This window comes from Perna viridis, chromosome 4, assembly GCF_037379345.1.
Source record: "Perna viridis isolate PV_CMFRI_1.1 ecotype Kerala chromosome 4, ASM3737934v1, whole genome shotgun sequence".
Lineage (NCBI taxonomy): Eukaryota > Metazoa > Mollusca > Bivalvia > Mytilida > Mytilidae > Perna > Perna viridis.
The window spans coordinates 16,239,367-16,250,442 of NC_142448.1; the positions used below are offsets into that span (position 1 = coordinate 16,239,367).

Consider the following 11,076-nt stretch of genomic DNA (forward strand, 5'->3'; position numbering starts at 1 on the left):
AATATGATCATTCAAATCAGACCACAGTACCAATCTTTTATTTATTACACCCAAGAATTTTACTTATAACACATAGCAATGATATTCTATGACAATTTCCACAATCGCACTTATCACCTTTTTTGTACAATGTTATGATTATAGCTGTAACCCAACATTCAGGAAAATCCCCAGTTTGAAAAATCTTATTAAACAATTTTAACAGTCAAGGTAATAACTCTGTAGATAAACATTTATATAATTTCCCTGGCATATCATCTTCACCTTGTGATTTGTTATTTTTAAGTCTTTTTATCTCATTTAAAATGTCATCATCAGTTATGTCGCTTTTTATGAAGGAGAAATCTTTCTCAATACACATAACACAACTATTATTATTATTATTATGTGATTGTACAAATTTCTTTACAAAATCTGAAAATTCAGTATCCTAATCTACAATACCAGGATTCAAAACATTACAAAAATAAGTTTTCCATTCCTCACTAAAAATATTCTCTTCTGATTTAACCTGTCTATTGTAAATGATTTGACCAGTTTGCAAAATTTACAAGGCTCACCACTTACTGCAGCATTACAGATTTCAGTTCTCTTATTCACTTTATACGGTTTTTGTTTACCATCACACAGTTTATTGAAACTTTTGTTTTGTTTCGATATATTCCTCTAGTATTCTCACATCACTTGTAGCTCTAAAGTCATTCAGAAGCTTACATTTTTTTTTCTTTTCACTGACTTGCATTCTGAATCAAACCATTCTGGTTGGTTTAGTACATTTGTAGTGTTATATTTCTTACTACCACATAATAAACCTGCTATTTCACAAACACTTTGTAAATGATTAATTAGAAGATTTGTACATTAACATCACTCTCTATCATTATTTCAAGATAAGACAGAAAGTTTACAGAATATGATTGATTAAAATATCCTTACATATCTGGTCTTTGTTATGATACCATTTGTATCTTTCCTGTTTTTTTTCTCTAAAATCTCTAAGGCTGGAAAAGTTAAGCAACATGAAATCGGCAAATGCTTTAATAAATCATTAGAGAGGACTTTAAAATCTGATACCAATTCAAATAAATTATAGCTAGTAATTACATAGTCAATAACACTGGCTCCATTTGAACAAATGTATGTAAATTCACTGTCTTGGTCATTCTGTTTTCGGCCATTAATTATACGTAAGTCATTTGTGCTGCATAGCTGTACTAATGATTGACCAAAGTTGATTTGTAGTATTTTTTTTCAAAATTTTTATAACAACAATGTACTATAAACGCAATTTTTCTATCACCATCATCATTCATTGTAAAACTGAAACCGGGAATAAAGTCAATAAAATATACTAAATCCGCTGTCCTAGAATTAAAATCCTCAGCAAACATTCAGTCCTTAAACATTGATTTAATGTCAAATAGTGCATCTTTAAGTATATCAACACCATTGTTAGAACACTAAACGTCAAAAAAAAAAACAGAATTTTGTGGAAGGATATATAAAAACTCAAAAACGATAACCTTGTTTCTAATTACAAAATTGAGAAAAATCATATCTTTATAATCTTTTAGTATGTGTACAACTTTCAGGTTTTTTTTAACAGTATGCTTTCTCACAAGTACTAGTACACCACCAGAAGCTTTATAATAGAGTTATCGTTATTACTTACGAAACACTCAAAATCATAAAAAATATATTTACATGCATAAATTCATTTTCTTCATTTTGAAATGTTTCTTGAAAGCTTAAAAAACCACGACTGTCAAGTATCTGCTCAATACCACTTCTGTCTCTGTATAATTTTGTTTTCAAACTTTCAATATTCCAAGATGCAATTCTAATAACATCAGTTGAGATATAATAATTATTAGAGTTTTCAGCAGATTTAAAATACCGCGGGCCTCGGCCGAATCCCTATTTTACCGTAACTTCAAGCAACTTCGCTGTTGTCATCATATGAATACAGTCTACTGTTGATCAACAATTTATCGTATCTCATTGAGACTTTACTGTCTCTTACCCTTGTTTCAAGGAGAAATTTACTTAAGCTTCCCTTGCTGTTTTCACTGTGGGAATAAAATCTTCATTGACACAGCAATTTTCACTTGCCTTAAGAACTCCTGTTGCCTTTTTCAGAATGGTTGCTTAAGAAATAATAATCGGTCGATTCTTTTCAGCTCCACGTACCCGCTGAACATATTCCATTGTATTCTTTCAACAAAATTTTTATCAAATTTTAGAACATTACTCATAAATCTACGGATTTTCTTCTCAAAATCTGACCATGTTTCTCTCTTAGTAGCTGAAGCTGAAGCATTTATTTCTTCTTCAGATTCGTTTTCAGTTTCAGTATCACTATCTATTAAATGTGGTTTATTGTCAATGCCAACAAAAATCAAATTGTTTTTCCTCGAGGAAACCTCTAATTTTTCCATATGATCTTCCAAAGATTTAAGGTCATCGTTTTCCTTTCGAAGCGTTTCTATTTTAAAGTCAATTTTATCGTGTAGTGTTTTGATATTGCCTTTCGCATCAGACATGCCTGTTTTTACCTCGACCAAATTTTATGATATAGCAGTCATTCCTTGGCGAATTTCATAAAATGTTTTGCATATGGAGGCACTCCAATTATTCCCCTTATCTCACTGTAACATTGTCACATCGATCGGGTACCGGACCAGGATTAAATTCAACATCCCCACTGAGCATTTAAGTTGCGCTTATTAAAAGGAATAATCTCAAGTTAATACAAAATTTCTACTATGTATTGTACTGGGGTTGGGGTCATGCATCATGGCGGATTGTCGAGTCCGACTTTGCTGGGTGGTTGGTGGAATTAATGAACCGATTCTCGCTCTCCACTGGCATAAATCATTACCTATTGTGAATAAAATGTGTAAATGTTAGTTAGTAGTAGTATTAGTACCACTATCAAGCGAAAACTGCTACTATAACGTTCATATATTGTTCAAATAGTGTTACGGGCAAATGTGCTTCCGTCCTAGTTTTACTGTAGGTGGCGCTTTTCAAAGTATTTAAAAAACTGCATAAATACGGAGTGTCTAGCAATGCCAATACTGATAAAACTTGGCCAATATTGATTTTAGGCCGTATTGACCTTGGTCCAAAGCGGCCAATACCGCCTTTCGGAAGGATTTTGGGTTTGGATTGGAGATTAAAGAAAAGTCATGAGAGATCTAATGTAGAAAAAAAAGAAAAAGAAAAACGAGTTGCTCCATGAAAAGAAGCAAAAAGATTACAAACAGTGCGAAAATGTGTGATGTGCTTTCGTTACAAATAGCTTGCCGAAATGGAGGTAGATGCAGTTAGACATAATTTAATTTAACAGGAAAACACAAAAAAAAACAGAATTTATAATGAGGAGATGGAAGAGGTCCCCAATGACCTCTTGGCTGACCCATGACAACCTGAAAATGACGACCAAGAAAACCCATCACCCAAGCAGAAGATCATGATAACGTTACATTTCAGCAAGTTAATGATGAGAAAACGTATGCATTTATTCTACGAAATAGAAATCGCAACACTGATCTCAAAACAAGAGGCTAGCGATGTGAAGATCATTAAAGACAACTTCATCTCTTCTAATAAGGAAAGAGAATAGATCAAACGGAAACAAGATATCGATTCATTGTCGCAGTGGGTAAAGACTGGAAGGTCTTTATTTTTTTAAGCGTATGAAAGTTTTACATAGGTCAATGAGGTCACTTCTACATGTACATCAGTTTTCAACGACTCCGATTAGCAAAAACACTGTCTACTATACTAGACGAATATGTTATCGTACCAGCAGACAAAGTTTAAAACACGATTGGTTTTTTTAAACAATGTTTATTATTAGAGCAAGGAGTTAATTATTAATTATAGAATGATTCGCATCTCTTAATTTATCGCAATATCTCTGGTGGGGAGATTTCAGTATACTCGCCGCAGCTACTTGCCGCCTATACTGCTATTGAAGTCAGAATTAGGTCATATAAAACACTGACATCACAAAAGCGGGGAAGCTTCAGCTATAAACATCCTTATATACACCCTCAGACCATTTTTTATCAGTATAAAACAAATTTTAAGATGATCTCTCGGGTTTTGAAGGCGGGAATATCTTTCTCGAGAGCGTGACTCCGGCCGCCATTATTATTATATCAACAGTTGGTCAAATAAAAACGTTGATATCACGAAAGAATGAGAGGCTACAGCTATACAATTTCTTATATACACCCTCAGACTCTATGTGTTCAATTTAAAACACATTTTATGATGATAGTTCGGGTTTTGAAGGAGTTCGAATTTTAAAAGCGAAGGGAAACTGCCCTCAAAGGCGAGGCTACGCAGTCAGGAGTCAAAACCAAAGCATATAAAAAAAGTTGATATCACAAATGCAGGGAAAGCTACAGCTTCGAAAGTGGGACCAGGTTGAAAAAAAATGATTAGAGATTAAGGTCTCGAATCAAAGTATTGATCAAAACATTGATAAAGTCTAGAGGCAACTTGAGGTGAGATATTTTAAATTGTGAATTATAATATACTGACCAAGTGCCCGACGTCAACTTTATTCAGAACTCAGAATGTCTAGTAGAACCACACGTCTTGGTTCTCGTAAGGAACACCTCCTTTAACTTCCTGAAAGTAATAAGTTTGGTGTTAAATCTGCGCTTCATTTTCTGGTTCAGGCATAGAGTATAGAGCATTATAAACTCTTACCACAAACGTTGCTTAACTATCGTTGTTTCAGAGTCACTTCAACCAGTGACTGTCAGTATTACTACACGTACATATCTGAAAGTGCAAACTCGAGGCTACTGTAAATATTTTTTATAGGTAGATGTAAAATAAAATATGAAGTATCTCTACCACATAAAGAGCTAGCTTGCCTTCTCGCTTGACCATTCAGTCTAATACATGTATGTACAATCATTAATGGACTGTATGTAAACGAACAATTAAAAGTACAGATGCTTGTGGGGAGAATAGTACTTGCATATACACATACTTTTACCTTGATCTATAGCTTGCATTCGAAAATCAAAGATCATTTTTCTGAATTCTTACACCTAGAAAAAAATTTGTGATTGAGCTATTCTCGAAAAAAATCTTCCGAATTCTTCAAAATTTTAATAATGTTTATGTACCCCGTGATTTTTTGGCATGTATACTTTGTAATCTTCTTCGATAAGAGCTGAATGGTTACACTTGGCGAATTAAGCTATTAATTTGGCATGGATGCTGGTAAATTATTTTAATAGCTGACACAAAAAGGGAAGGGGTTCCGTTATTCTTTGCAAAGAGTCTGAATGGTGATTACCTGATATTGACATAAAGATGCATGTAACTAACACCCCTGCATGGAAAGTTGAAGTTGCTAAACTCGTTAAACCTTGTTGCTGCCTGATGGTACTTCTTGCCAGTAAAAAACGTAGTTTTGTCACCCAAATGGATTTTAATAACGTTCTCCTGAAGTGTAAAGCAAACAAAAAGTCAGTAATAACAAAAACAAATGAATACATATATATATTCGTTGACTATATAATGGACTTAATCACTTAATTCTCCTCGAAACCCTCAGCGAACTGTATTAACGGATATAAAAGTTCCACAATACACTGTAAAGTACCATTAAACTAAGACCTTTTATAAAAAAAATGGCAACAAATGACACCTAAGTAAATTCGATAAATATATTATCAATGTAACATGAACATCGTTTCACCTCTACGTTTGACAAAAAACGAGCAAGTAACATTACTGTTGATTTACATGGATATTTTGTGTCTTGTCCTCGCTGTTAACATCTGACGAATATATTGAGAAACACGTACATGCAGGATGTAAAACATGAACATTAGCTAAAACAAAACAAAAAAATACTGTTCATTGCATTTTATAATCAGACTTAGCTGTATTAACTTGACCTGCAATAATTAATGGATCTAAAAAAGGGAATTTCTACTTTTTGCCAAGATGGTTGACACGCTTATTATTTTAAGTTTACTGAACATCGTATCGTATTGCGAGGGTCAGCTACCTATTAATGGCCGATTTACCGATCGGTTTGGGAAAAGTGTTGATGATCAATTTCGTATTTTAACGGGGGAAACTACTCGGAGGATTCTTAATCAGTTTCAGACTCGGGCGACAGTAAAGGATCAAACACATATACTAGATAGCAGGTTAAATAATATGGGTAGCGATTTAGTGCCCACTGACGCCCAATCGTTGTTTTCTTTCATTCAAAGCGAACTTGGGAGATTAGGAATAAGCAACACAGACTTTAATTCTAATCTGCAATCTGGAGTATTTACTGGAAAGAACCTTGGAAACTTTGGATCTACAGATTTTCTTCAAGGACAAAATGAAGTTACACCTGTGTGGGGTAACATAAAGCATGTTAGTGTACCAAGTACGATAGAGCCACAGGTATCAAACAAGGAACGACTCAGAAATAAGATTATAGACTTCAACACTGGTGGTCACAGACATACCATTGTTAATGGGTGGTCTGGGAACAAAAGTGATCATGACCAACTTTTCGAAAGAGAAAATAATCAGTCAAGTCAAGAAAAAAGAACAATTTACAATTCAGAGGGACAGGTCCAACTCCCTTTTAATTTCAACCTCAACACCGTGTCTCAAGGAAACATCGGGGAACGGGCCTTGTCTGAAGCAGATCTTTTACAAATGGGAACTGATGAGTTAGCTGCTGTTGCGAAGAACAAAATTGACTTTAATTCAGAACAGAGTTCACATTCCAATCTCCCGTCCGGTCTTGGAAAACACGCAATGAGCTTAAATTCAATTGTTGATGTCAATATGCATCAGCCTCCTTCAGATTTATATACATCGAATTCTTCAACAGAAGAAAGGCTCATACTTGCTCTATTAGAAAGATTAGTTGAGCTGAAAGAGAACCGTCTACAGAGACAATCTGCAGTACTAAGAAATGAAAACGATATTTCGAGTCGTTTAGCTCCGATAAGGGATGAATCAATATCCAGTAGAGGAAGTACAGTTGTGTCCCCTGGCTGGCATGGTAGTGTCCAATCATCATTTTGTCATTACAGGTAATTATACTCTTCTTTTATATTATGGAGTCAATGGTATTGGATAAAGAAAATAAATATTTTTTTACGTTACATTATATAAAAATCAGAGAGAGAGAGAGATAAGTAAATTATTTTTTGAGATCGTTATTGCCTTAACTTCATTTCAATCAAATCATTTTTATTATTGTTACAAAACTATTAACTATGTAAAGTCTAAGTACAGTATTTATACTGACAAGATCGTACTATATATATAATATAGCATAAATGTATATGATTGTCTATCTATATAGTGGGTGCCCTACTACATATTACTGTGTGACTATAGCCTCGTCTGACTTGTTTGCTGATTTCTGTCCCGCTGACTCGCTCGAACCATGCCAATGTGCTCCAGGTATTCTCTTTATTTAGTCAGTGTAATAGGTATCGGCCAGACTGAAATAAAATTGCCTGTTTAATTTTCTGTATTTGTGAGAAGTATCTAAAATATCCGAGACTAATAACTATTTTCTAATTTACTTAATACGCTCTACGCTTTTCGCAAAGGCTGCACGAAATCAACTACATATCTACAAATTTAAAGCTCTTAACTGCGTATTTTATTTACTGGGCTCGACAATAATAAATGTTTTGAACCTCTGAACCAATGATTGTGTTTCGATTTATGTCCCTTTGAACAGTTACATTCGAATATTTTTTATAGCACAATACTCAGATTTCCCATCATTGGGCTTGTTATGTTTGTGTCGTGTCTTTTCTATTTATATTTTTTTTTTTTGTGGATTACTTTTTGTTCATACTTGATATCTTGTCTATTATCAAATACTCAAATGGCTTTATTTATATCCTTTTTTTTAAGTACCAATGTAACTAAGCGTTTCTTTATTTTGGCAGGTTGTAACTTTCAGAACAGGTTCTTACCTGAAAATGCAGTAGAAAGGGTTGGTAGATGTCGGAAATGCTTCTGTGAACACGGCGAGGTGTGTACTATCAAAACTAAGCATGGTTCAAGTATACTTTATTTACTAGACACCACGAGTTTTTTTTTAAATTAATTAAATGAGTCCTTTTAATGACCCTTGAAATCCAGGAAGTATATCATGATTATGATGTTCGTCCGTCCCCAGTTCTAACCCACAACTCTTCTGAAACCGCTGAGTGGAATTTAATGAAACTTTCACAAATAATTTATCACACGATGTCGTAGTGCGCCTATCTTCCGTTTTTGTTCTTATACGAAAGACTTTTGGAGTTTTCTGAAGCAAAATATGGACTTTGTCATTGGTCACTAACAGGGACCATCTTAATCGCAACTACTTTAAACCGCTGAATGTAGATTTTGACGAAACTTTCACAAATTCGTTATCAAATAATGCCATTTTGCACATTATTTTGTCTTTTTTTCATCTAAATGACATGGAGATTTCTGGTGTAAAACATGGAATCTGTCATTGGCCGACCAAGGGAGAACCATCATCATGTCCACAACTCCTCTAAAACCGCTGAATAAAATTTGATGAAAGTTTTATAAATTTATAAATTCACATGGTTCAATTGTGCACCTCATAATTTTCATTTTCCGGTGCATTACATCTACGAACTTTCTTGTTACAATTGCGAACTTTTTTGTTATACTTGCGAACTTTTTTGTATTACATTTGCGAAATATTTAATAATTTAACATTTGCGAACTTTTTGAAAATATACATCTTTACAATGTTTTAGCCATGCTTCTGGGAAGTACGTAGGATTACAAGTAGGATATATAGCACTTAGTCTATTTAATTTATTAAAATATACATTTCTGAAATGAAAAAAAAATCACACACACATGCACATGCACATGCACACGGATTGACAAACATGATTTAAAAAATAGTTCAATAAAATAGCCTCAGTTACTTCAGTGTGACACAGTTTTACATGTCGCATGGGGCGGCAAACTTAAAAACTAGGGTTTTCACGAAATAAACTTCTGTCAATAACACTAGTCGTGAACTGTAAAAGCTGTTTCAGGAGAAAGTCTAGTTTTTCCTTTTATGCATTTCTAGGAACCGAAATGTCTAACAGTCAAGTTGTAAACATTGGTTCCCCCTATTTGTCTCAAAGATTGTAAAATCCATTGTTCAGTAAGATCGTACGTAGTTGTACCGAAGTGACCAGTTGATTAGAATTACAAGTTAATATGGGAGACGAAAACAAAGAAATATGCATATAGCCAAAGTAATGTGAAAAAGTGATTAGTGAGCAAAATTCAAAACAGATCAGACCACATATCTGAACTGTTATATAAATATTTATATAAAGTCTTTACAAAATTTTTATATAGTATATATCATTTGGTTCGCAAATGTTAATTTTACAAATGGTTCGCAAATGTAATTAAAGAAGTTTGCAAACGTAGGTGCTAAGATTTCCACATGTAACAGTCCTTAATTACAAAGAGTTCGAGAATTTAATGTTCCCCGTTATTCAAATCTAAATGATTTTTGCGAATTCAGGTTTCCTAAGTGCAAAACATGGACTTTGCCCGTGGGGCATTTCTAACCCACAACTCCCAATACATGTAGAATTTTATGTTGTGGTATCACAAAGTGAGCTTTGACCAGTTTATCTGGTTTTAAAATTAAACATACAATGTGTGCCTCCTATACACATGTATGGGAGTTTACCGGTGTTCGACTTGTTTCAAACATTCACGAACACAAATCACAATGGAGAACCTGAAAAAGCTTTTACACTCGATAGGTTAAGTTGTAGGTATTATCGCTTAACGAAAGACAACTCTAATAAATGTTTGTAAAATAATGAAATATAAATTAGTAAATAAATAATTAAAAGTCGCATTTAATTTGGAGCTCAATTACAATACGTTATTTTTTATGAGAATTTAATAGTGCCTGTACTCAGTAGATCTTGCATGCGCCAGAAGGATGTAAGTTTGGGTTACCGAATGTAGACATTGCATGCACCAACGGGATACCAGAGGGGTACCTAATGTAGAAAAGGACGTCGCATGGGTTCTGCATGAAGATTGTGCATACGCAGATTGATACCAGACGGTTTCCAAAAAAAACAAAAACAAAAAAGATTTTGATTGCAACAGGGGGTAATGACAGTGGGGTAATTTAGGGATTCCAAACCTTTGCAAGCTATAATTATTATGTTTTAGAATCATTTTTACTTCTACGTTTTATGTCATTTTTAGGTCAGTAAGTGAGAAATTTTATTATTGATTTGTTTTTTTTATAGATCTTTTGTCAGTTTACAAGGAGATGTAGAACACTATATAGACAGGCGAGTAAAAGTGGGCGTTCAATCTTCCCTCAAGACTTCATTTGATGCTATACTAAATATCGTATCAAATACCGATAAAAATTCTTGATTATTGTTAACGCTTCAATATTTTAAGGTCCACCAACCCAAAGATCTAAGTGATTTTATGTAATGTTTACCCCCTTTGTGGTATTGTTTTTGTATGATGCTGTAGTTCTCGGAAATAATTATAACTTTCTCTCTACTGATAGAAACAGTGCAGAGATTAACATGCTGGTTTTATATAAAAAAATTGATTTAGAAATATAAATGTTGTAATAATATGAATTTCTAAATTAAAACTTTTTATTTATCATTCAGTAGCGGCATACCCCCAAGAAAAATTTGAAAATATTAAACCTCCAATCCTGCATTCTGATGGTATCTGGAACAATTTTTCAACAATTATTAAAAACTACAATTTTCTAAGGGGGGGGGGCGCCCCTTCTGGATCCTCTGTCACTTTTTCAATAACACTAAATGGTCAGTTATCAAAGATGATTCCATAGTTTTTTCCTCCATCTATATGTTTTAAAATTCTTATAAAACATCAACAAATTAATTAGAAAAGTACCCCTTTGGAAAAACAGTCAATTGTTATAGCTGGTAAGCATTTACATGTATCAGGTAAATCGGTCGGGATGATGAACTGTTATCATTTTACGCTGACACATGAACGTGTTTTTGTTGTGTT

General features: G+C 33.6%; 1 protein-coding gene and 1 long non-coding RNA gene across 2 annotated transcripts; one reads left to right on the forward strand and one right to left on the reverse strand.

The window, feature by feature from the left end:
• Positions 1-227: 227 nt before the first annotated feature.
• Positions 228-5,435, reverse strand: LOC148619072 (uncharacterized). The gene is made up of 3 exons (XR_015921300.1): positions 5,330-5,435; positions 4,558-4,647; positions 228-2,881 (listed from the first exon to the last, which is right to left on the reverse strand). It is a non-coding gene; the product is annotated as an uncharacterized LOC148619072 (long non-coding RNA).
• Positions 5,436-5,872: 437 nt separating this feature from the next.
• Positions 5,873-10,614, forward strand: LOC148619073 (uncharacterized). Its single transcript, XM_088576916.1, has 4 exons — positions 5,873-7,085; positions 7,361-7,461; positions 7,962-8,047; positions 10,320-10,614. Exons 1-4 carry the CDS (start codon positions 5,986-5,988, stop codon positions 10,407-10,409), a joined length of 1,377 nt encoding a protein of 458 aa, XP_088433042.1. The 5' UTR covers positions 5,873-5,985; the 3' UTR covers positions 10,410-10,614.
• The last annotated feature ends 462 nt before the right edge of the window (positions 10,615-11,076 follow it).